General features: G+C 38.7%; 7 protein-coding genes across 11 annotated transcripts; 4 read left to right on the top strand and 3 right to left on the bottom strand.

Moving 5' to 3' along the window:
- Positions 1-1,251: 1,251 nt before the first annotated feature.
- LOC124997444 (hemoglobin subunit alpha-A) lies at positions 1,252-13,854 on the bottom strand. Of its 3 annotated transcripts, none has more exons than XM_047571138.1 (3): positions 1,943-2,112; positions 1,637-1,844; positions 1,252-1,472 (listed from the first exon to the last, which is right to left on the bottom strand). In XM_047571138.1, the coding sequence occupies exons 1-3, from the start codon at positions 2,035-2,037 to the stop codon at positions 1,344-1,346; spliced, it is 432 nt and encodes a 143-aa protein (XP_047427094.1). In that variant the 5' UTR covers positions 2,038-2,112; the 3' UTR covers positions 1,252-1,343. The 3 variants fall into 3 exon arrangements, with proteins under 3 accessions (XP_047427094.1, XP_047427095.1, XP_047427093.1); XM_047571139.1 differs by lacking the exons at positions 1,252-1,472; positions 1,637-1,844; positions 1,943-2,112 and adding exons at positions 5,619-5,861; positions 6,108-6,315; positions 6,414-6,582; XM_047571137.1 differs by lacking the exons at positions 1,252-1,472; positions 1,637-1,844; positions 1,943-2,112 and adding exons at positions 12,907-13,149; positions 13,388-13,595; positions 13,694-13,854.
- LOC124997442 (hemoglobin subunit beta-A) lies at positions 3,118-15,051 on the top strand. 3 transcript variants are annotated; one of them, XM_047571135.1, is made up of 3 exons: positions 3,118-3,289; positions 3,381-3,603; positions 3,715-3,962. In XM_047571135.1, exons 1-3 carry the CDS (start codon positions 3,198-3,200, stop codon positions 3,844-3,846), a joined length of 447 nt encoding a protein of 148 aa, XP_047427091.1. In that variant the 5' UTR covers positions 3,118-3,197; the 3' UTR covers positions 3,847-3,962. The 3 variants fall into 3 exon arrangements, with proteins under 3 accessions (XP_047427091.1, XP_047427090.1, XP_047427089.1); XM_047571134.1 differs by lacking the exons at positions 3,381-3,603; positions 3,715-3,962 and adding exons at positions 14,491-14,713; positions 14,804-15,051 and having other exon boundaries at positions 3,138-3,289; XM_047571133.1 differs by lacking the exons at positions 3,118-3,289; positions 3,381-3,603; positions 3,715-3,962 and adding exons at positions 14,235-14,397; positions 14,491-14,713; positions 14,804-15,051.
- LOC124997443 (hemoglobin subunit beta-B-like) lies at positions 7,125-8,003 on the top strand. Its single transcript, XM_047571136.1, has 3 exons — positions 7,125-7,285; positions 7,438-7,660; positions 7,756-8,003. The coding sequence occupies exons 1-3, from the start codon at positions 7,194-7,196 to the stop codon at positions 7,885-7,887; spliced, it is 447 nt and encodes a 148-aa protein (XP_047427092.1). The 5' UTR covers positions 7,125-7,193; the 3' UTR covers positions 7,888-8,003.
- A 1,819-nt stretch (positions 15,052-16,870) lies between the features above and the next one.
- LOC124998277 (hemoglobin subunit alpha-A-like) lies at positions 16,871-17,834 on the bottom strand. The gene is made up of 3 exons (XM_047572552.1): positions 17,665-17,834; positions 17,359-17,566; positions 16,871-17,121 (listed from the first exon to the last, which is right to left on the bottom strand). The coding sequence occupies exons 1-3, from the start codon at positions 17,757-17,759 to the stop codon at positions 16,993-16,995; spliced, it is 432 nt and encodes a 143-aa protein (XP_047428508.1). The 5' UTR covers positions 17,760-17,834; the 3' UTR covers positions 16,871-16,992.
- A 275-nt stretch (positions 17,835-18,109) lies between these two features.
- Positions 18,110-18,932, top strand: LOC124998276 (hemoglobin subunit beta-B-like). The gene is made up of 3 exons (XM_047572551.1): positions 18,110-18,270; positions 18,372-18,594; positions 18,685-18,932. Exons 1-3 carry the CDS (start codon positions 18,179-18,181, stop codon positions 18,814-18,816), a joined length of 447 nt encoding a protein of 148 aa, XP_047428507.1. The 5' UTR covers positions 18,110-18,178; the 3' UTR covers positions 18,817-18,932.
- A 1,885-nt stretch (positions 18,933-20,817) lies between these two features.
- Positions 20,818-21,774, bottom strand: LOC124998315 (hemoglobin subunit alpha-A-like). Its single transcript, XM_047572599.1, has 3 exons — positions 21,605-21,774; positions 21,298-21,505; positions 20,818-21,060 (listed from the first exon to the last, which is right to left on the bottom strand). Exons 1-3 carry the CDS (start codon positions 21,697-21,699, stop codon positions 20,932-20,934), a joined length of 432 nt encoding a protein of 143 aa, XP_047428555.1. The 5' UTR covers positions 21,700-21,774; the 3' UTR covers positions 20,818-20,931.
- A 276-nt stretch (positions 21,775-22,050) lies between these two features.
- Positions 22,051-22,879, top strand: LOC124998314 (hemoglobin subunit beta-B). The gene is made up of 3 exons (XM_047572598.1): positions 22,051-22,211; positions 22,319-22,541; positions 22,632-22,879. Exons 1-3 carry the CDS (start codon positions 22,120-22,122, stop codon positions 22,761-22,763), a joined length of 447 nt encoding a protein of 148 aa, XP_047428554.1. The 5' UTR covers positions 22,051-22,119; the 3' UTR covers positions 22,764-22,879.
- Positions 22,880-25,275: the final 2,396 nt, after the last annotated feature.

The following is a 25,275-nucleotide window of genomic DNA, read 5'->3' on the forward strand; positions in this document are numbered from 1 at the left end:
ATGTCAGCTCTGAACTCTGAACTACGCATGAGCTATTTTGCTCAAAGGGTAGAGCGTCCAAAATATTGTTGCTTTTAGTAAAATTACTTTTGAAACCTAACACTGTGACCATTGTGTTTTAAAGCAGCTTGACTCAAACTCAGTTCTTCATATTAATGTAAACCTATTCCGCTTAAAGCTCACTATGGCTTAAAGTCCTGCCTAATTTTGGGCATATACCGTGGCAGAACATGACTACATGACCACAGATACTTTTCATAGAGGGCCAGGGTTAAACTTAATTTCATGACAAAGTTGTTATTTATTACCCATTGCAAGTAGAGTCAGTTCTCATCTTATCCGCTAGGTCCAAGTCGTCTCAACTGGATTATGGCTGAATTCAGGATCTACGTAATATATAAAATACGTAATAAATCCAATAGAGGGCACTCTCAAGTCAGAAAGCTCAATAAAAACTGGATAATAATGCAGCAGTTTGCAAACTTTCAGAAAAAAAGCAGATTTGTTGAAGTTTGCTAAACACTGCTCTGTTGCCAAGCGAGCGGTGGCAGACCAAAAACTGTTGACCTGTGACATATAAACCGATCAGCCACAACATTAAAACTACTGACATTAAGTAAATGACCACCTTGTGAAAATTAAATGTTTTGTTGGAAAACCTTTGGATCTGCAACTCGAGTCGATGTTAGACATGTACCACACAGCTAGACCAGACCAGGCATCCCCGCCCCATAGCAATGACACTCCCTGAAGGCAGCACCCACTCCCAGTAGGATGCAGCCTGACACAGACACAAAAACACGATTTAGGGACAACTCAAAAAAACAAAAAAAACAAAAAACACGAAAGACAGCACAAGGTGTTGATCTGACCTCAAAACTAACGAGATCCCGAACGGATCAAGTATCCCCTCAACCCAAAGACCCCCATTAACAACATTCTGTTGCCAGACACCACAGGACCACAGGACCACAGGACACCCCCAGAAGCCCATTCTCTGATGAGTCACTGTTGTGCATCACAAAATTTAGAGACTCTATTTTAAGCTAAGGTGCAAAGGACCTCGGCAGGTGTAATAAATGAACAGTTATTTCAAATAAGTTCGTTTGTAAAAAAAAAAAAAAAAAAAAAAGAAAAGAAAAGAAAAGAAAAAAATGTATCGACACACGTCTGTATTATTCTTATTATTCCCATTCCACCTAGTAAAATTAGTCGGCTGCACGTGAAGACAAAGGAGACGAGACCAAGAACTAGAGGACATTTCATTTTTATTCGATCTATTCACCAAACGCTCCCAGCTTTTAAAGGGACGTTGACTTTATTGTGAACCATTCGCTGGATTTTTAGCGGTATCTCTCGGCCAGAGCCAGAGCCAGGTTCTGCAGGAACTTGTCGACGGAGACATGAACCTCTGCAGTGAAGTCTGCAGGGAATAACATGGCCAACACCAAGATGATGTTGTGGGCCAGGATCTGTTGAATGAGAAACACACGTGTAAAGTCAGGAACATACAAACTAAGATTGCCACCTTACGTTTCAACTTTTATGTAAAAAGGAAAAAAAAAAAAATCAAAAAAAAAAAACATTTAGCATATTTAAAAACAAGTTTGGTTCATTGATCGTTCCTTCAGCTTACCCTAAAGTTGGCAGGGTCCACTCTGAGCTTGAAGGCATGCAGCTCGCTGAGGCTGGACAGACCACCGGTAAGGTCATCAATCTTTCCCACGGCGTCTCCAACTGCACCCATGATGGTTGCACCATGCTTTTTCACCTGAGGAGAGCTAGGGCTCAGATCATTCCAGTGAGAAAAGTAGGTCTTGGTCTGAGGATACGAGGTCAGCATCCTGTTAAAACGAGGATGAACAAGGTGAAAATAGAACAATGTTATTAAGGAATAAAATGAAATGATATTAAGTGTATGTATTAAAGGAAGAAAACCAACCTGCCAAGAGCCTCAGCTCCAATTTCAGCGGACTTCGGGGCCGCTTTGGCCCAGAAAGCCTTCACCACGGACTTGTCTTTTCCAGAGAGACTCATGACTGCGTTTTCTTCAAGTTATTTTTGAATGCTCTGATATGAAAATGCCGGTGAGGACGATTTGTAACTGTCTTTTTTTATATAAAACCAAACTGCACCACACCCTGTACCAAATCTAAACCACGCCCATACTAAAGAAATCGCAAAAGCCGGTTGTGGAGATTAAAGCAGCCGCTCCCTGTTCTCACTTAGAATTTTTATCAAGAGGTCTACATGTTTAATTAAATTATATTTGTCATGCAAAGTTCAAAATGACGGGGTGTTTTCGCATTCTCGTAGACTACATCGCCATGTAACAAAAAAGCATTGCAAATATCTGTGGAAATCGACATTTCAGTCATTAAAAAGATGATATGATAACGGGGCTAATACATAAATAAATAAATAAATACAAACTCAAGATTTGAAATTATTAGGCAGGCCAACAGAGACTAACCTGGCATGAGGAAGCATGCAATCAAAAAGGACAAAATTACAATAGTGATTGTGATGAAAATGTTGGAAAATCATAAATAAATTAAATTAATAAATTGTTGTATTGTTGCAAATGGTTGTGCTTTGCCAGTAGTTGATGCACTGTAAATGTATTATATTCTGTATTTATGCTACATATATGTTAACTTTCTGACTTTATTTGTGTTAGAATATAAGAGAAGAACGGAGCAAAGGAGGGACTTTTTAATAGGTTGTATTTGATACAGTACATAGACGTGGATTGTTATAAAAATAAAATAAAAAAATAAAATAAAAAGTGTTGCAACTTTTAATTCTGCATTCAAAAACCATGCTCATTTAGTAATGGTGCCAAAAGCATCTTTTTTTAACGTTTTATAACAGTATAAAAGTTAAATTTCAAATGCATTTATATATTTTTAGACCGACAGTAATTTACTGAGTTGCAAAAAAAGGGTCTATTCCTGGAAATATTTTTCAGTATTTTCTTATCATTTTAATTTCAGATTTGGCAAAGATCCGATCTGACTTGTTACGTGAAACAACCCATCTTCTCGTCGACCCTGGTCCAATCAGACGCGTCCGAGGCTGAGAGGTGGGGCATTTGGCAATTATAAAAAGAGCCAACAGTCATCAACTTTTGCAAAAAGTGTTGTGATCCGAGACTTTTTCCAAAATAACCTCAAGAAATCCTTAACGTCGTCAACATGGTCGAGTGGACAGATGCAGAGCGCAGCGCCATCACAGCCCTGTGGGGAAAGCTCGATGTGGGCGAAATTGGACCCCAGGCCCTGACCAGGTGATCTATCTTTTCCCTGTGTTCATTCATTCATTCCATGAGAATATAATCATTTATTTTCTTTCTCTTTATTCTTGAATTTTCCCCCCAGGCTTCTGATTGTGTACCCCTGGACCCAGAGACACTTTGCGTCCTTCGGCAACTTGTCCACCAACGCTGCCATCCTCGGAAACCCTAAGGTGGCCCAGCACGGCAAGACAGTGATGGGTGGGCTGGAAAATGCCGTGAAGAACTTGGACAGCATCAAGGGTACCTATGCCAGCCTCAGCGTTATGCACTCTGAGAAGCTTCACGTGGATCCTGATAACTTCAGGGTAAGTCACTGCTGAGGTGTCTTTAATGTCAACACTTGTTTTATGTGAATTCTGATCTTTTCAACTTCTGTCTTTAATGCCATATTTTATTTAAAATTTTTGCCATTGTAGGCTCTTGCTGAAATCATCAGTGTGTGTGTTGCTGCCAAGTTTGGCCCCAGCGTCTTCACCCCTGGAGTCCAGGAGGCTTGGCAGAAGTTCCTGGCTGTGGTGGTCTCTGCTCTGGGCAGACAGTACCACTAAGGGTCTGGAGAGGCACTTTTTGTGTGCAGCAGATTTTTTTTGTTCCAGTTTACAAAATGTCTCATCTACTGCATTGAAACTGTTGCATGCACCAAATAAATTTCAAATTAAAATCACCTCTTTCTGTATGCCACGTTTTTATTTCAGTTTTACACAGCCATTAAATAAAGTGACGAGAGCATGATTCTCAGGAGCTAATGATCCCTTAGACTCAGACAGACTTTAATGATCCACGAGGGAAATAACTTTGTCGCCATAGCTTCGTTGCACATAAAAGTAAACATTCATAAAACCACAAGACAGATAAGTAAAATTAGATTCAATTAAAGTAAAATAAAAAGTAAGCAGTGTAAAAAAATGTACAGAATTAGCATTATGAAAATATACAAAAGTAGTTTGCAAAATAGTGTCCAAGGTAATATGGCGGATAATAAGTCTTTTTTTTCTTTGTTTTTGTTAAACACCACCAATGAGACTTAACGTCTATATGTCTCCATTCAAGGCTGCAAATCTTAGGCAGAAGTAAACATCGTCAAAGTATTAGCAATGACCTTGTATGGATGATGTGATTTTATAACCTCGGCCATGGGAGCTTGATTTGTGTTTCACTATTTGAACAGACAGGCCTCACTAAGACAGTAATACTTTATCTGCTGTTGCCGTTTATTCTGGCATCTTTTAAAAAGAAAGTACACTTTGATATCAATGGGTGGAGTCCTCTGAAATAAAAGATAACACGTCCTCAAAAATATTTAGTTATCTTGAGGGCAATGGCTGAATATCAACATATTCCTCAGCCTGCGTCGTGCATATTCCCATACACAGTTAACACATATACTTGCTATACATCTTCACTCTGGAAGCTTTTCCTGTCAAAAACAGTAAATATCTAGCAGCACAGTTTCCAGCCAGGTGCTGTAAAAAAATATCGACATGTTGCTGTACCTGAAATTTACTATTTACCATTATTTTTTTTCAATCACAAGCTGTTGTTTTCTACCGTTACAGTAATATACAGACAAAGGAGTAGCAGTTAATTAGGGTTAAACGGAACTTAAAGATTTTACTGTACCCTGCCACCCTTCCAAGTAGCATTAGCATGCATGTGCATATTTTATATTGAGACAATGATTTTCACATCTTATTTTCTAATCATTGCATTATTCCTTGATAGTCTTGTTATAAATAATCAACCTTTCAGTATGTAGCATTTGAAATAGACAAATAAGACAGATTTAATGTGACCATGCGTCTCTTCATTTTATTATTATTATTATTATTATTATTATTATTATTATTATTATTATTTAAATACAAGCTTTTAAAATGAACCTTTCTTATTTGAACTTATTAGAGCCTGAAGAGTTAAGGAAACTATGGCCAGTAAAACAAATATTGCTATGCTGACAATGCGTGGACTCAGGCGCTAAGTTTTTATTTACCACAGTGCAGTGAAAAAAAATACTGTTAAACAACTGTGTTCTATCTGCTGCGTCTGCACCTTGACTGGAGCTGATATGAGTTAAGATGCTGTACAGCTTTGTGGGTGACCTTAGAAGCTCCAACACCCTTGTTTCCTCTGTGGTTTCTTGGTCAAAGGACCATCATGTCAACTGAAAAAATCCCGATCATAAGAGAGAATTACATAATAATAATAATAATAATAATAATAATAATAATAATAATAATAATAATAATAATAATAATAGGCTTAAATCATCTTAGATCTTAAAAATAGCAAAATATGTCAAGAATAGGCAAAAGACAACATCTGCGAACATTTCGATTTTATTCAATATTCATCATGGGATGCCCAAGTTGGTCTTTGACATTTCTGTGGATGGCATGCTGCATTTTTGCACTACATGCGTTTGGATCGCTGGATTTTAGCGATATCTCTCGGCCAGAGCCAGAGCCACGTTCTGCAGGAACTTGTCGACGGAGACATGAACCTCTGGAGTGAAGTCTGCAGGGAATAACATGCCCAACACCAAGATGATGTTGTGGGCCAGGATCTGTTGAATGAGAAACACACATGTAAAGTCAGGAACAAGCACCTCTGCATATTGAACGGTAAAAAATAAAAAAAATAAAAAATAAAGAGAGAGGGAAACTGTGTAATTGACTGTGACATATCTTCACCTCTGAGCAAAATATAAACCATACAGCCTATTTGGTCGTTTACAACTCTCGCCTAATAATGATCTAAGCTGTCAGTATTTAAAAACTAGTTTGGTGCATTGATCGTTCCTTCAGCTTACCCTGAAGTTGGCAGGGTCCACTCTGAGCTTGAAGGCATGCAGCTCACTGAGGCTGGACAGACCACCAGTAAGGTCATCAATCTTTCCCACGGCGTCTCCAACTGCACCCATGATGGTTGCACCATGCTTTTTCACCTGAGGAGAGCTAGGGCTCAGATCAGTCCAGTGCGAAAAGTAGGTCTTGGTCTGAGGATACGAGGTCAGCATCCTGTTAAAACGAGGATGAACAAGGTGAAAATAGAACAATGTTATTAAGGAATAAAATGAAATGATATTAAGTGTATGTATTAAAGAAAGAAAACCAACCTGCCGAGAGCCTCAGCTCCAATTTCAGCGGACTTCGGGGCCGCTTTGGCCCAGAAAGCCTTCACCACGGACTTGTCTTTTCCAGAGAGACTCATGACTGCGTTTTCTTCAAGTAACACTGTTATGAAAATGCAGGTGAGGACGATTTCTAACTGTCCTTTTTTATATGAAACCAAACTGCACTACACCCAGTATCAAACCACACCTCCATGATGGGAATGACCAAAAGAAGGTTCTGGAGATTAACCACTCCCTGTCCTGAGATATATCTTTTATTAACCTGTTAATTTAACATAATAACTAAATAATAAATATGTAGCATATATTAAGAATGACAAAATGGGCTTCCCGGTGGACAATATACATCACATCAGAAAATAACTATTGAACGTATTCATTAGTCATGAAATTATTAAGACTTGTCTATTTCTGTTTTGATTTAGTTTCTTTTAATTTTGGGTTCAACAAATATGTAAAAGGTCCATCCAGGTGATTTCTAAGCATGTTATTAGTCTTTGCGGTCTTTCTTTGGTTAAAAAAAAGATTAAAAAAAGGAGAAAAAAGAAACAAAAAAAAACATAATAATAATAAGTGCAGTACTGACAATGTTCCGATCTGACTCACTGTGGGGAGCAACCCATTTTCTGAGCTCTGCGCCAATCAGGTGCTTCCTAGGCTGGGAGGTGTGGCAATTAGAAAGTAATAAAAACCTGCAAGAGACTGATATTTGCGAAAGGATTGCGATCAGATTTTCTGAAAGAACTCCTCAACGTCGTCAACATGGTCGAGTGGACAGATGCAGAGCGCACCGCTATCACAGCCCTGTGGGGAAATCTCGATGTGGGCGAAGTTGGACCCCAGGCTCTGTCCAGGTGACTTGTCTTTTATTGTATTCACTCTGATATTATATTAATTCACTTTTTTAAACATTATTATTATTATTATTATTGTTATTATTATTACTATTATTATTATTATTATTATTATTATTATTATTATTTAATCTTGGATCATATTGTTTCAGGCTTCTGATTGTGTATCCCTGGACTCAGAGACACTTTGCGTCCTTCGGCAACTTGTCCACCAGCGCTGACATCATCGGAAACCCTAAAGTGGCCCAGCACGGCAAGACAGTGATGGGTGGGCTGGAAAATGCCGTGAAGAACTTGGACAACATCAAGAGTGCCTATGCCAGCCTCAGCGTTATGCACTCTGAGAAGCTTCACGTGGATCCTGATAACTTCAGGGTAAGTCACTGCTGATGTCATGTCTTATTTTCATCATTCTGATCTTTTCATCCATTGTCTTTAATGACGTTCTCATACGTTCTTTCTCATCGCAGGCTCTTGCTGAAATCATCAGTGTGTGTGTTGCTGCCAAGTTTGGCCCCAGCGTCTTCACCCCTGGAGTCCAGGAGGCCTGGCAGAAGTTCCTGGGTGCGGTGGTCTCTGCTCTGGGCAGACAGTACCACTGAGGGTCTGGAGAGACTCATTTGTGTGCAGCAGTCTTTAAAGCAGTATCTAAAAATTCCTCATCTACTGCATTGAGGCTGTTGCACAAATGCACCTAATAAAACTCATATTAAACAAACCTCTGTGTGTATGATCATTTGTATATTGTGATTTATTATTCATTGCTTGATTTCAGAATCCGAATCAGAATCAGCTCTATTGGCCAGGTATGTGAACACACACAAGGAATTTGACTCCGCTCACTTTGCTCAATGGTTCAACAAAATAATAATAATAATAATAAAACAACAACAACAACAACAACAACACTTGAATAAGCATAAAAATAGAACGTACGAATTTACCTTGTGGCCTATTTTACTTCAGTGATGTAGTCTACACAAATACCCATAGACAGTTACAATGAAGGTTTAATTTAGTTAGAAGGACAACCAAACTTTTCCTTTGTTCTATCCCTATTAAATCCACACTTTCATTCAGTGAGAATCTTATTAGCCCACCAGTCCACTACAACGGTTATATAGTTACTGAGCTGTGACTAGGAATATAGTTAACCCAGGCAGTAACCAGACCGAAAAGCAACGCAAATTTCGGTGCTTAATTTCGGTGCAACTGAATATTTAGTCACATGTAGCGTCAGGTCAGCTTTTCACCTGCATGGATGGAAGTGACCCTTCAAAATGCCTGGTTGTAAGCTTGGCTGTAATTCAGCTCAAGAGATGCAGACTGCCACAAGCGATCGAAGGAGGTAGCTTATTGTACAAGGGAGGTAACACCTCGAATTTGATTAGACATCTGACGACGCATAGCATTTGTTTAAAAGCCGAGAAACGTACCGTAACTTACTGATGCTAATGCTAAATTAATACTGCTGAAACTTTAAAGCTTGGTTGCTAGGTGTTTTTGAAACACGTAAAACTTTAAAGATGATTGAAAGTACTGCAAAATCTTGTGATTTTTTTTTAAATTTATTTATTTTTTATGTTCTCTGGGTTCTGTATGTGCTTTGTATTTCTTCTGGTTTCAATACACTGCTGTTTTTATTATGGTAAACATAACAGTTGCAAAAATAAAAAGGCACCGTTTTTGGACTAAGTTTGTATGTTTTCCATTCTTCCATTTGGCACTGTTTTAAAGGTACCGGTTTGGCACATGTAGCCTATACCGCTAAAACCTAACCTTAACTATCCCCTGCCCTGTGAACTTAGATCTAAATGTGGGTATACGATAGCCAATAGGCTATAGCAGTATATAAACTGGTCTTATTATAAAGGAAGATTTGATCGTAGCCTCAGAAAATATGAAGCTGATCAACCATATTTTGCCATTTGAGATGACAGATGTCAAAAAGGAATATACAGGGGGATATTACATTGTGCCACGTGGATACAGGCATATGTGTATATAAAGATACAGTACACACATATATGTGTATGTATATGTATGTAGGTTGTATAGCATATGTAGACATCAAATAATATATTAATAATATATTATTACGCCTTTTGAACATGGGTTAAGCATGATCAGTGGCCATAATTTTGTGGTTTAAGTTGTTGATATTGTTTCTTTTTTGCAGCATTGATTACTGCTTCTTTTATATATTCTTTTTAATTCTGTTAAAAATAAAGATCTTCCAATCAAATCAAAACAAATCAAACGTATCCATGTCTACTCTAATCTAGTCTAATCAGTGAATGGGATCATCTGAAATAAATGATAACATTGCATCAAAAATCATGTACCAAAAGCTAAGAATATTTGTCAATTCACTCCAAGTGTCAGTAGATCTACTTATCTTTCATGTCCAGCCTGATCATGCCTGAAAAGTTGACCAGAACGTCACTTGGGCAAAATGTCTTTTTTCATAAATCTATGGAGCATTATTAGGCTTCTAAATTAAAATGAACTACCTAAAACTAAATCCTGTTACACAAAGTTATCATGTGTAGGCTATAACCTTTGTCGTAGACCCTTCTGCTGTTTGCACACATTTATATATCTGAACTGATGATAAATAAACAAGCCTCTCTAACCATAGACTTCATAAATATGGATGGCAGAACAGCTCCTCTTAAGTGAAGCCAAATCAAGTAGAGCTCCCCCGAATGACTGGCTGCAGTAGTCTATAGCTCACCAGCGCCACCTCCTCCCCGTTAGTGGATGGATCTTGGGCCAAAATAAAACACTAAAATACACAACAAGTACTCTGTTTTGTTTGTTTGTTTTGTTAATCATGATTCCTGTCATTTTTTGCAGTTAAAATAGTGTTGAATATTACTTGATGAATTATCAATGTGAAAAAAGTTTCGTTTCGGTTATTTATTTGACCCTATGGAAACAAATTTCGAAATAATAGTGACCACCAGTTGCCATGTCAACTGCTCAACAAGTGAAAGAGTTGTAAAAAAAATAATCTTTTAAAATAAGTATATAACCCAGTATTTTCTTATAACCGGTGGAGGTAGAGCAGAGCGTATGAAATGAAAAGCGAGTGTGGTCGGTCACGTCGTGGCTCCGTGTATGGAGCCATAACACTGACTTTAATACTTGGCCTTGAAAACAGAATTTTTGACATTGAAAAAGTAATTTGTCATTGTAAATAATATTTGTCATTGCAACAAAAGTATTGATACTAACACTAGTATTGGCATTGAAAAATGTTCAACTGATACACCTATATTATATTCATATTATTATAAATATACAACAATCTTACACTTTAAATAATCTGTTTGCACAATATGCTTATGTACAAAGTATGCACTAGTTTAGTAACATTAGGTGGCTACTGTTTATTATTTATTCACTGTTTAATGCTCACTTTGTCTGTATTTTGTAACGCCTAATTTATCATCTGCCATTTCCTCTAATGAAGATTATGTTATAGTTCCTGTTTATAGTCTACTTGCTTTTAACACACAAATCCATCTGTAGAATATGTTCATAGTACCTCAATCAATCATTTTGTTTTTTTTTTCTTACTCATCTACATATATATAGTCTCACTTGTACATAGGTTTCATCTATAAATATTTTCCATACGCCATAAAATCAACCTGTACCATACTGTTTATATACCAAACAATTTATGCTGCACGCACTTATTGCTTTTTGCAATTCTGGTTAGTTGCTAAACTGCATTTTGTAGGTCTGTACCTGTACATGTGTAATGACAATAAATAAAAACATTGAAACTGAAAAAAACCTTGAAAGTGAAAATGAGTGAGACTGAATAAAAATAAAAATAAAAAAAGTTAAAAAGGCAGACACTGATGGACATGAAGAAGAAATCTGAAGACTGACATTGAAAGACAGATAATAACATAAATATAATATATGTCATGTTGAACATTTTTATTGCCAATGCTTGTTTCAGTATGAAGTCAGCTTTTTTTACAATTGAAAATATATTATTTTTTAGTGCCAAATATTAAAGTCAGTGTTCTGACTCCATACATGCGTGGCTACACTCTCGGACTGTACTGGTCAGACTCTGCCTCCAAAGTCGCAAGAGGGCGCTGCCTCTATCCTCGGGAAAATAGGGTCAGTTTGACCAGTCATCTGAAATTAGTATCATGTGCCAAAAGCTAAGGATATTTGCCAGTTCAGCCTGGTCATGACCGAAAATTTGACGAAAACATTACTCTCTTATCTGAACTGGTGATGAATAAACAAGCATCTAAGCCTCTTTATATTGGAGAAAAGGAATAATTCTTCTTTGTTGTCAGAATAACAGCCTATAAGCAGGAGGCCAGACTCACATAGCGAGTGCAAGTGAAAGTGATAAAAGACAGACATCGAACTTTGCTATCATATCATAAAAGGTTCGTCACAACATTAAATGAAGTCATTCTGAAATATTTGTTGAAATCATCCAAAAGTAACAATGCCTCAAATCAACATATCAGTGAAACACAATGTTTACGTCAGCTACAACACAATGGAGAGTCATCCTTTGTGACACCTACCCAGCACAATTCGTTTTTCACAAGAGCAATGAGCACTGTCATACTTTTCAAGATGGCAAAGCTTCAAAACTTCACCTACTGCATTGGTGTAAACGCAACTTTAAGAAAATCTCTGTTTCAACTCAGAAACTTAAAACAACGTATTAGTTTATTCACTGAAGAAAACGGATGTTATGTTGTCATATGAACCCTTTTCTTCTCTAGATCATCGAAGCAGCTGTTATTTATATCATTTTTTATTCCAACCTGAGAGCACAACGTTTGTGTTTCTACTTAGATTTATCATTCTAGCAAGTTTTAAAGTTTGTCTTAACTTTAGACAGATTCAGTTCACATCTTGTTCGTTCAAAAATCTAATATTTATTTTAAAATATGTCGAAAAGATGTACACAGGTTGGTACTGACATTGAACTACTGCACTCACTTAATGCCGTTGAGTCCGTTTGGAGACATTAAAGTTTTATCCAGCCACTGTTACATTAATTTGCTGATTTCATTTCTTTTCTTTGATGGAGAAATTGGGTTCTAACATCCACCCATCCAAAACGCTTATTAGCCATAACGACGCTGGGGTTTAATTGCCTTTTGTAGAGTCGTATTTTAAAAGTATCACCATTTTCTTGTAATAATTCTACCTATTTTTTTTTTTTTTTTTAAAATTTTAAAAAAAAAATTTATGTCTGCAGGCAGTAGCTATATGTTTTCTTCTCCACCACCCCTAATCCTGCCCCGTCGATTACATTTATTAAGCGTAAAACTTGAATACAGAAGTTAAATTAACACTAACCACACATACAAACACCACACGAAGCCCGGTCAATTTATTATATTTTGGTTTTTGAAAACGCACTGAAGTTGCTTCTTTGAGTTAAACAGTTAAAGAAAAACCGAGATGTTTTATAGTAAGAGGTTCAGCTGGGTTATTATTTTAATGCATCATACCATCATAAGAGACAACTCCGAAAGAAAAAAAACATCGCCAGTAAGGCTCATTTCATCTTCAATTTTTAAAATATCAACATATGTCAAGAATGGGCAAAAGACAACATCTGTGAACATTTCGATTTTATTCAATATTCATCATGGGATGCCCAAGTTGGGCTTTGACATTTCTGTGGATGGCATGCTGCATTTTTGCACTACATGCGTTTGGATCGCTGGATTTTAGCGGTATCTCTCGGCCAGAGCCAGAGCCACGTTCTGCAGGAACTTGTCGACGGAGACATGAACCTCTGGAGTGAAGTCTGCAGGGAATAACATGGCACACACCAAGATGATGTTGTGGGCCAGGATCTGTTGAATGAGAAACACACATGTTAAGTCAGGAACAAACACCTTTACATATTGAACGGTAAAAAACAAAGCAAGAGAAACTGTGTAATTGATTGTTACATATCTTCACATTTGAGATTTTATGAGCAAAATAAAAACCATACAGCCTATTTGGTCGTTTATAACTCTCGCCTTATAATGATCTAAGCTGTCAATATTTAAAAACTAGTTTGGTTCATTGATCGTTCCTTCAGCTTACCCTGAAGTTGGCAGGGTCCACTCTGAGCTTGAAGGCATGCAGCTCGCTGAGGCTGGACAGACCACCAGTAAGGTCATCAATCTTTCCCACGGCGTCTCCAACTGCAGCCATGATGGTTGCACCATGCTTTTTCACCTGAGCAGAGCCAGGGCTCAGATCATTCCAGTGCGAAAAGTAGGTCTTGGTCTGAGGATACGAGGTCAGCATCCTGTCAAAACGAGGATGAACGAGGTGAAAATAGAAGAATGTTATTAAGGAATAAAATGAAATGATATTAAGTGTATGTATTAAAGGAAGAAAACCAACCTGCCAAGAGCCTCAGCTCCAATTTCAGCGGACTTTGAGGACGCTTTGGCCCAGAAAGCCTTCACCACGGACTTATCTTTTCCAGAGAGACTCATGTCTGCTTTTTCTTCAAGTAACACTGTTATGAAAATGCAGGTAAGGATGGTTTGTAACTGTCCTTTTTTATATGGAACCAAACTGCACCACACCCAGTATCAAACCACACCTCCATGATGGAAATTGCCAAAAGACAGTTTTGGAGATAACCACTCCCTATTTTGAGATAGGCTATATATTTTTTATCAGTCTGTTGCCTTAACATAATAAAAAAACAGTTTCATTAGTTATGAAAATATTATTTTGGCGTTGTAATTTTTAAAATTTACTTCTATGTTTTGACTTTGACATATAGGGTTATGCAGTGTTATTTTGTTTTTTTGAACCCGTCACCCCCAGTACTGGCAAGGTTCCGATCTGTGGGGAGCAACCCATTTTCTCTTCAGCTCTGCGCCAATCAGGTGCTTCCTAGGCTGGGAGGTGTGGCAATTAGAAATTAATAAAACCTGCAAGAGGCTAATATTTTCGAAAGGATTGCGATCAGATTTTCTGAAAGAACTCCTTAACGTCGTCAACATGGTCGAGTGGACAGATGCAGAGCGCAGCGCCATCACATCCCTGTGGGGAAAGCTCGATGTGGGCGAAATTGGACCGCAGGCTCTGTCCAGGTGACTTGTCTTTTATTGTATTTACTCTGATATTATACTAATTCACTTTTTTTAACCTTTTTTAAATTTTGATCTTGGATCATATTGTTTCAGGCTTTTGATTGTGTATCCCTGGACTCAGAGACACTTTGCGTCCTTCGGCAACTTGTCCAGCAATGCTGCCATCCTCGGAAACCCTAAGGTGGCCCAGCACGGCAAGACAGTGATGGGTGGGCTGGAAAATGCCGTGAAGAACTTGGACAACATCAAGAGTGCCTATGCCAGCCTCAGCACTATGCACTCTGAGAAGCTTCACGTGGATCCTGATAACTTCAGGGTAAGTCACTGCTGATGTCTTATTTTCATCATTCTGATCTTTTCAACCACTGTCTTTAATGCCGTTCTAATGCGTTCTTTCTCATCGTAGGCTCTTGCTGAAATCATCAGTGTGTGTGTTGCTGCCAAGTTTGGCCCCAGCGTCTTCACCCCTGGAGCCCAGGAGGCCTGGCAGAAGTTCCTGGCTGTGGTGGTCTCTGCTCTGGGCAGACAGTACCACTAAGGGTCTGGAGAGACTCTTTTGTGTGCAGCAGTCTTTTTTCCAGTATCTAAAAATGTCTCGTCTACTGCACTGAAGCTGTTGCACAAATGCACCTAATAAAAGTCAAATTAATCAAACCTCTTTGTCTGTGATAATTTGTTTATTGTGAATATAACTATATTTATTAATCATTGTGGGATTTCCTCTGTTGCTCGCTCTGCCTATGTTATTTCAATGATACACACAAATACCCATAAAGAGTCATAATGAGGGTGTTATATAGTTAGTTAGTGGTCTTGAAGTGTTTATTATTATTTTCTTCTTTTCTTTCACTTTGAAAAATTGCCAAGTGTTTTTCCCCACTGATCCTCAAATATCCGATATGTCTCATTGTGAGCAACAACCCATCTTCTCATCGACTCTGCTCCAATCAGGTGCTTCTACCAGTTCTGAGATGATGACTCTGCTGGACATTTTCCTTTCAAAGGGAAACCAGCTTGATGTATTTTCATCTGCTTCACTAAGTTTCCTTGGAAGATCACTGCGTCTCCAATCCTTAAAAAAATCCCTGACTATGTGCAAGTGTACCCTTAAGGATTGATGCTGGTTTGAAGGCATTTCCCTATAGGACTGAATAAAAGAGCCAATAGGCCATATAAACTGTTTTTCTTGTAAAGGGTGATTCGATTGTTGCCTCAGAAGGTATGAAGCTGGTTAACCATATGTGTTTCAGCACTTGAAATAACAGATGTCATAAGGAATGCTGTAATGACTAATCCTTGTAAACGCAATGTTGCCAGTTATGGTGCCTTCTTTGAAAATGTACAATTTGGTATCAACCATATTTCACCATTTTAGATAACAAATGGTATAAGGGAATGTATTAAGTTATTTACTGTTTTGTAATGACTTATCCTTGTAGACCCAAAATGAGTAGTTTTGTACAGTTTGGTATTAATGGGTGGCGTCATCTGAAGTTAATGATAACTTTGCATCAAAAATAATCATGTGCCTAAAACTGTCAAGGTTTGCCAATTCACACAAAGTGTGACCAACTTATCTTTCATGTCAGCTTGTCCAGCCTGGTCATGACTGAAAAGTTGACGAAAATATCACTTGGGTCAAAACGAACTACCTAAAACGTGTTGATTGCGTGTGATCAATTAAATGAAAAGCCAGTGTGGTCGGTCATTGATAAAGCGGCCCTGAGTATGGAGTTACAACACTGACTTTAATATTTGGCATTGAAAACAGAATTTGGCATTGAGAAAAACATTTGTCATTGTAACACAAGTTGTATTGATATGAAAACAAGTATTGCCATTGAAAAATGTTCAATGATATACCTATATCATATTTATATTATTATGTGTTTTTCAGTTTCAGTCTTCAGATTTCTTCTTCTTTTCCATCTTTTTTCAGTGTCTGTCTTTTTACAGTGTCGCCTTTTTCAGTCTTATTGAGACTAATGGCAGTGGGCTCTGCTGCCAGCAAAAAATGACAAGGGCGGAACCAGTTCGCCTGGAGCTCCCCAACCACCACAGTATTTCTGTTACTTTGTTTTGCTGTTATTCATGTAGAACCTTGCAGCATTAAGGATCGCACAAAGCACAAACATTAACTAAGCTAGCTAATTTCCTAGTAATTTTGTGGTGAGTCGGTCCTTATAAAGCATTAGAAAAGAAAGGCAACTACTGTGGAGCCATAACACTGACTTTAATATTTGGAATTTGGTAAGATGTAAGTCAATTGATTACTTTAGTTTTTGAAAAATGCATTAAATGGAGTATTATATTGAAAACTTGTCACGAATCTTGGAGTTAAACAGTTCAAGAAAGACCTTCACTGCTGTGATGTTTTATAGTCACGGGTTCAGTTGAGTTATAGTTTTCCCCAGTAAGGCTCAATTCATCTTTAATTTTAAAAATATCAACATATGTCAAGAATGGGCAAAAGTTAACATCTGTGAACATTTCGATTTTATTCAATATTCATCATGGGCTGGCCAAGTTGGGCCTTGACATTTCTATGGATGGCATGCTGCATTTTTGCACTACATGCGTTTGGATCGCTGGATTTTAGCGGTATCTCTCGGCCAGAGCCAGAGCCACGTTCTGCAGGAACTTGTCGACGGAGACATGAACCTCTGCAGTGAAGTCTGCAGGGAATAACATGGCACACACCAAGATGATGTTGTGGGCCAGGATCTGTTGAATGAGAAACACACATGTAAAGTCAGGAACAAACACCTTTGCATATTGAACGGTAAAAAACAAAGCAAGAGAAACTGTGTAATTGATTGTTACATATCTTCACATTTGAGATTTTATGAGCAAAATAAAAACCATACAGCCTATATGGTCGTTTACAACTCTCGCCTAATAATGATCTAAGCTGTCAGTATTTAAAAATAGTTTGGTGCATTGATCGTTCCTTCAGCTTACCCTGAAGTTGGCAGGGTCCACTCTGAGCTTGAAGGCATGCAGCTCACTGAGGCTGGACAGACCACCAGTAAGGTCATCAATCTTTCCCACGGCGTCTCCAACTGCAGCCATGATGGTTGCACCATGCTTTTTCACCTGAGCAGAGCCAGGGCTCAGATCAGTCCAGTGCGAAAAGTAGGTCTTGGTCTGAGGATACGAGGTCAGCATCCTGTTAAAACGAGGATGAACGAGATGAAAATAGAACAATGTTATTAAGGAATAAAATGAAATTATGTTAAGTGTATGTATTAAAGGAAGAAAACCAACCTGCCAAGAGCCTCAGCTCCAATTTCAGCGGACTTTGAGGACGCTTTGGCCCAGAAAGCCTTCACCACGGACTTGTCTTTTCCAGAGAGACTCATGTCTGCGTTTTCTTCAAGTAACACTGTTATGAAAATGCAGGTAAGGATGGTTTGTAACTGTCCTTTTTTATATGAAACCAAACTGCACCACACCCAGTATCAAACCACACCTCCATAAAGGAAATTGCCAAAAGCCAGTTTTGGAGATTAACCACTCCCTTTTTTGGGATAGGCTATATATTTTTTATCAGTTTGTACGGTGTTATTTTGTTTTTTTGAACCCGTCACCCCCAGTACTGGCAATGTTCCGATCTGACTCGCTGTGGGGAGCAACCCATTTTCTCTTCAGCTCTGCTCCAATCAGGTGCTTCCTAGGCTGGGAGGTGTGGCAATTAGAAATTAATAAAACCTGCAAGAGGCTAATATTTTCGAAAGGATTGCGATCAGATTTTCTGAAAGAACTCCTTAACGTCGTCAACATGGTCGAGTGGACAGATGCAGAGCGCAGCGCCATCACATCCCTGTGGGGAAAGCTCGATGTGGGCGAAATTGGACCCCAGGCTCTGACCAGGTGACTTGTATTTTACTGTATTCACTCCGATATTATATTAATTCACTTTTTTGACCGTTCTTCTTCTTCTTTTTTTTTGATCTCGGATCATATTGTTTCAGGCTTCTGATTGTGTATCCCTGGACTCAGAGACACTTTGCGTCCTTCGGCAACTTGTCCAGCAATGCTGCCATCCTCGGAAACCCTAAGGTGGCCCAGCACGGCAAGACAGTGATGGGTGGGCTGGAAAATGCCGTGAAGAACTTGGACAACATCAAGAGTGCCTATGCCACCCTCAGCACTATGCACTCTGAGAAGCTTCACGTGGATCCTGATAACTTCAGGGTAAGTCACTGCTGATGTCTTATTTTCATCATTCTGATCTTTTCAACCATTGTCTTTAATGGCGTTCTCATACGTCCTTTCTCATCGTAGGCTCTTGCTGAAATCATCAGTGTGTGTGTTGCTGCCAAGTTTGGCCCCAGCGTCTTCACCCCTGGAGTCCAGGAGGCCTGGCAGAAGTTCCTGGCTGTGGTGGTCTCTGCTCTGGGAAGACAGTACCACTAAGGGTCTGGAGAGACTCTTTTGTGTGCAGCAGTCTTTTTTCCAGTATCTAAAAATGTCTCATCTACTGCACTGAAGCTGTTGCACAAATGCACCTAATAAAAGTCAAATTAACCAAACCTCTTTGTCTGTGATAATTTGCATATTGTGAATATAACTATATTTATTAATCATTGTGGGATTTCCTTTGTTGCTCGCTCTGCCTATTTTATTTCAATGATACACAAATACCCATAAAGAGTCATAATGAGGGTGTTATATAGTTAGTTAGTGGTCTTGAAGTGTTTATTATTATTTTCTTCTTTTCTTTCATTTTGAAAAATTGCCAAGTGTTTTTCCCCACTGATCCTCAAATATCCGATATGTCTCATTGTGAGCAACAACCCATCTTCTCATCGACTCTGCTCCAATCAGGTGCTTCTACCAGTTCTGAGATGATGACTCTGCTGGACATTTTCCTTTCGAAGGGAAACCAGCTTGATGTATTTTCATCTGTTTCACTAAGTTTCCTTGGCCGATCACTGCGTCTCCAATCCTTAAAAAAAATCCCTGACTATGTGCAAGTGTACCCGTAAGGATTGATGCAGGTTTGATGGCTTTTCCCTATAGGACTGAATAAAAGAGCCAATAGGCCATATAAATTGTTTTTCTTGTAAAGGGTGATTCAATTGTTGCCTCAGAAGGTATGAAGCTGGTTAACCATATGTGTTTCAGCACTTGAAATAACAGATGTCATAAGGAATGCTGTAATGACTAATCCTTGTAAACGCAATGTTACCAGTTATGGTGCCTTCATTGAAAATATACAATTTGGTAGCAACCATATTTCACCATTTTAGATAACAAATGGTATAAGGGAATGTATTAAGTTATTTACTGTTTTGTAATGACTTATCCTTGTAGACCCAAAATGAGTAGTTTGTACAGTTTGGTATTAATGGGTGGCATCATCTGAAGTTAATGATAACATGGCATCAAAAATAATCATGTGCCCAAACCTGATAAGGTTTGCCAATTCACACCAAGTGTGACCAACTTATCTTTCATGTCAGCTTGTCCAGCCTGGTCATGACTGAAAAGTTGACGAAAACATCACTTGGACGAAATGTTTTTTATCACTGATCTATGGAGCATTATTAAACTTCTAAATTAAAACGAATCACCTAAAACTTGTTGATTGCGTGTGATCAATTAAATGAAAAGCCAGTTTGGTCAGTCATTGATAAAGTGGCCCTGAGTATGGAGTTACAACACTGACTTTAATATTTGGCATTGAAAACAGAATCTTTCGCACTGAAAAAAGAATTTGGCATTGACAATAATATTTGTCATTGTAACACAAGTTGTATTGATACGAAAACAAGTATTGCCATTGAAAAATGTTCAATGATATACCTATATCATATTGATATTATTATGTGTTTTTCAGTTTCAGTCTTCAGATTTGTTCTTCTTGTCCATCTTTTTTCAGTGTCTGTCTTTTTACAGTGTTGCCTTTTTCAGTCTTATTGAGACTAACAGCAGTGGGCTCTGCTGCCAGCAAAAACTGACAAGGGCAGAACCAGTTCGCCTGGAGCTCCCCAACCACCAGTATTTCTGTTACTTTGTTTTGTTGTTATTCATGTAGAACCTTGCAGCATTAAGGATCGCACAAAGCACAAACAATAACTAAGCTAGCTAATTTCCTAGTAATTTTGCAGTGAGTAGGTCCTTATAAAGCATTAGAAAAGAAAGGCTATGGAGCCACAACACTGACTTTAATATTTGGAATTTGGCAAGATTGATATCAATTGATTACTTTAGTTTTTGAAAAATGCATTAAATGGAGTATTATATTGAAAACTTGTCACAATTCTTGGAGTTAAATAGTTAAAGAAAAAGTTCACTACTGTGATGTTTTATAGTCACGGGTTCAGTTGAGTTATAGTTTTCCCCAGTAAGGCTCAATTCATCTTTAATTTAAAAAATATCAACTTATGTCAAGAATGGGCAAAAGACAACATCTGTGAACATTTCGATTTTATTCAATATTCATCATGGGCTGCCCAAGTTGGGCTTTGACATTTCTGTGGATGGCATGCTGCATTTTTGCACTACATGCGTTTGGATCGCTGGATTTTAGCGGTATCTCTCGGCCAGAGCCAGGGCCACGTTCTGCAGGAACTTGTCGACGGAGACATGAACCTCTGCAGTGAAGTCTGCAGGGAATAACATGGCACACACCAAGATGATGTTGTGGGCCAGGATCTGTTGAATGAGAAACACACATGTAAAGTCAGGAACAAACACCTTTGCATATTGAACGGTAAAAAATAAAGCAAGAGAAACTGTGTAATTGATTGTGACATATCTTCACATTTGAGATATTTTGAGCAAAATAAAAACCATACAGTCTATTTGGTCGTTTACAACTCTCGCCTAATAATGATCTAAGCTGTCAGTATTTAAAACTAGTTTGGTTCAATGATCATTCCTTCAGCTTACCCTGAAGTTGGCAGGGTCCACTCTGAGCTTGAAGGCATGCAGCTCACTGAGGCTGGACAGACCACCAGTAAGGTCATCAATCTTTCCCACGGCGTCTCCAACTGCAGCCATGATGGTTGCACCATGCTTTTTCACCTGAGCAGAGCCAGGGCTCAGATCAGTCCAGTGCGAAAAGTAGGTCTTGGTCTGAGGATACGAGGTCAGCATCCTGTCAAAACGAGGATGAACGAGATGAAAATAGAACAATGTTATTAAGGAAGAAAATAAAAATTATGTTAAGTCTTTGTATTAAAGGAAGAAAACCAACCTGCCAAGAGCCTCAGCTCCAATTTCAGCGGACTTTGAGGACGCTTTGGCCCAGAAAGCCTTCACCACGGACTTGTCTTTTCCAGAGAGACTCATGTCTGCGTTTTCTTCAAGTAACACTGTTATGAAAATGCAGGTAAGGATGGTTTGTAACTGTCCTTTTTTTATATGGAACCAAACTGCACCACACCCAGTATCAAACCACACCTCCATAAAGGAAATTGCCAAAAGCCAGTTTTGGAGATTAACCACTCCCTTTTTTTGGGATAGGCTATATATTTTTTATCAGTTTGTACGGTGTTATTTTGTTTTTTTGGATCGTCACCCCCAGTACTGGCAATGTTCCGATCTGACTCGCTGTGGGGAGCAACCCATTTTCTCTTCAGCTCTGCTCCAATCAGGTGCTTCCTAGGCTGGGAGGTGTGGCAATTAGAAATTAATAAAACCTGCAAGAGACTGACATTTGCAAAAGGATTGCGATCAGATTTTCTGAAAGAACTCCTTAACGTCGTCAACATGGTTGAGTGGACAGATGCAGAGCGCAGCGCCATCACATCCCTGTGGGGAAAGATTGATGTGGGCGAAATTGGACCCCAGGCTCTGACCAGGTGACTTGTATTTTATTGTATCACTCTGATATTATATTAATTCACTTTTTTTGACCTTTCTTCTTCTTTCTTTTTTTTTTTTTTGATCTTGGATCATATTGTTTCAGGCTTCTGATTGTGTATCCCTGGACTCAGAGACACTTTGCGTCCTTCGGCAACTTGTCCAGCAATGCTGCCATCCTCGGAAACCCTAAGGTGGCCCAGCACGGCAAGACAGTGATGGGTGGGCTGGAAAATGCCGTGAAGAACTTGGACAACATCAAGAGTGCCTATGCCAGCCTCAGCACTATGCACTCTGAGAAGCTTCACGTGGATCCTGATAACTTCAGGGTAAGTCACTGCTGATGTCTTATTTTTATCATTCTGATCTTTTCAACCACTGTCTTTAATGCTGTTCTCATACGTTCTTTCTCATCGTAGGCTCTTGCTGAAATCATCAGTGTGTGTGTTGCTGCCAAGTTTGGCCCCAGCGTCTTCACCCCTGGAGTCCAGGAGGCCTGGCAGAAGTTCCTGGGTGCGGTGGTCTCTGCTCTGGGAAGACAGTACCACTAAGGGTCTGGAGAGACTCTTTTGTGTGCAGCAGTCTTTAAAGCAGTATGTAAAAAATCCTCATCTACTGCATTGAAGCGTTTGCACAAATGCACCTAATAAAAGTAAAATTAAACAAACCTCTTTATCTGTGATCATTTGCATATTGTGAATATAGCTATATTTATCATTCATTGTGGGATTTCCTTTGTTGCTCACTCTGCCTAGTTTATTTATATGATACACAGAAATACCCATAAACAGTTATAATGAGGGTGTGATTTAGGAGTTAGGAGAAGAACAATCAGATTTTTTGGTTGTTCAGTTCCTGTCTATTAGATCTGCACTTTCATTCAGTGAAACTGAACCTTATTAGACCATCAGTCCACTACAACAGTTATTTATTGTTGAACTGTGGTTCAACAGAATAAAAAAAAAAAAAAAACTCATTAAACAGTCCTGGACAAAAATTATGCTACCCCTAGAAAAGACTGAAAATAATGTGACCAAAAGGACATGTGAAATCAAGGTGTGTCCACTAATTAGCATTGCATCTGTCCACAATCTTGTAATCAGTCAGTGGGCCTATATATAGGGCTATAGGTAGTCACTGTGCTGTTTGGTGACATGGTGTGTACCACACTCAACATGGACCAGAGGAAGCGAAGGAAAGAGTTGTCTCAGGAGATTAGAAAGAAAATTATAGACAAGCATGTTAAAGGTAACGGCTATAAGACCAACTCCAAGCAGCTTGATGTTCCTGTGACTACAATTGCACATATTATTCAGAAATTTAAGATCCATGGGACTGTAGCCAACCTCCCTGGACGTGGCTGCAGGAGGAAAATTGATGAATCAAAGAGATGGATAATACAAATGGTGATAAGAGATCCCAGAAAAACTTATAAAGAGATTATGGGTGAACTTCAAGCATCAAGAACATGAGTGTCAGATGACCATCCGTCGTTGTTCGAGCCAAAGTGGACTTTAAGGGAGATGACCAAGGAGGACACCATTGTTGAAAACAAATCGTAAAAAAAAGCCAGACTGGAATTTGCCAAACTACATGTAGACAAGCCACAAGGCTTCTGGGAGAACGTCCTATGGAAAGATGATACAAAAATGGAACTTTTTGCCAAGGCAAATCCGCTCTATGTTCACAGACGGAAAAATGAAGCATATCAAGAAAAGAAACGTGGAGGAGGCTCTGGTTTGTTCTGGGGCTGCTTTGCTGCATCTGGCACAGGGTGTCTTGAATCTGTGCGGGGTACAATTAAATCTCAAGACTATCAAGGGATTCTAGAGAGAAATGTACTGCCCAGCGTCTGAAAGCTTGGTCTCAGTCGAATGTCGTGGGTCTTGCAACAGGATAATGACCCAAAACACACAGCTACAAACACCCAAGAATTGCTAAGAGGAAAACATCGGACTATTCTGAAGTGGCCTTCTATGAGCCCTGACCTCAATCCTATGAAGCATGTTTGGAAGGAGCTGAAACATTCTGTCTGGAAAAGGCACCCTTCTAACCTGAGACAACTGGAGCTGTTTGCTCATGAGGAGTGGGCCAAAATACCGGCTGAGAGGTGCAGAAGACTCATTGACAGTTACAGGAAACGTTTCATTGCAGTGATTGCCTCAAAAGGTTGTGCAACAAAATATTATGTGTACCATAATTTTTGTCCAGACTTGTTTAATGAGAATAAATTTTTAAATAATTCTGTTGAACCACGGTTCAAAATCAATATTGGATTTTCATTTGTTCAGTTTCATAGAACTTTTACTTTTGTCAAATTCAAGTTATTTTTGTGGCAATTGTGGTTTTTTTCTTTAACTGAGAGATACCAACAATTTTGTCCACGTGTGTAGTTACGGGCTCTGACTTTAGAAAGAAATGTGGGTAAAATACAATAGCCAATAGGCTATAGCAGTACATAAACTCTTCTTCTTGTAAAAGATGATTTGATTGTACCTCAGAAAGCATGAAGCCCAGATTCTCAGAGGTGTTCAGGTCTGGACTCTGTGGTGGCCAATCCATGTGTGGAAAATTATGTCTTATGCTCCCTGAACCACTCTTTCACAATTTGAGCCCAATGAATCCTGGATTTAACATCTTCGAATTAGGGGTGGGTGATATGGCAAAAATATCATACCACGATTTATTTTTTTAAAAAATAAAATCACGATTTCGATTTTATCACGATCGTAAATTGGAAAAATGAAAAACAGACAATTTAGTCCAAAGAACCTTTCTTAACTGATTTTATTTTAAATAATCGCAGTTTTGCCTGCACGTGCAAACAAGTTTAAGAGGCATGGCATGGCAGTGTTGTACAAGTATTTTCGGCTGGGCAGGTCGTACCGTGGGTCAACTACTTTAAGCACACGTTTGAACCCCTCGTTTTCTACCGTCTTGAACGATACCACATCTTTTTCAAGATGAAAGGTAACTGCTTCTGTTACCTCTTTCCATCGCTGGCTTGACTTGTCATACGGAGGGCCTTTGTTAAATGTCTGTGTTAATGTTGACTGTTTCGGT

Source organism: Mugil cephalus, chromosome 20 (assembly GCF_022458985.1).
Source record: "Mugil cephalus isolate CIBA_MC_2020 chromosome 20, CIBA_Mcephalus_1.1, whole genome shotgun sequence".
Lineage (NCBI taxonomy): Eukaryota > Metazoa > Chordata > Actinopteri > Mugiliformes > Mugilidae > Mugil > Mugil cephalus.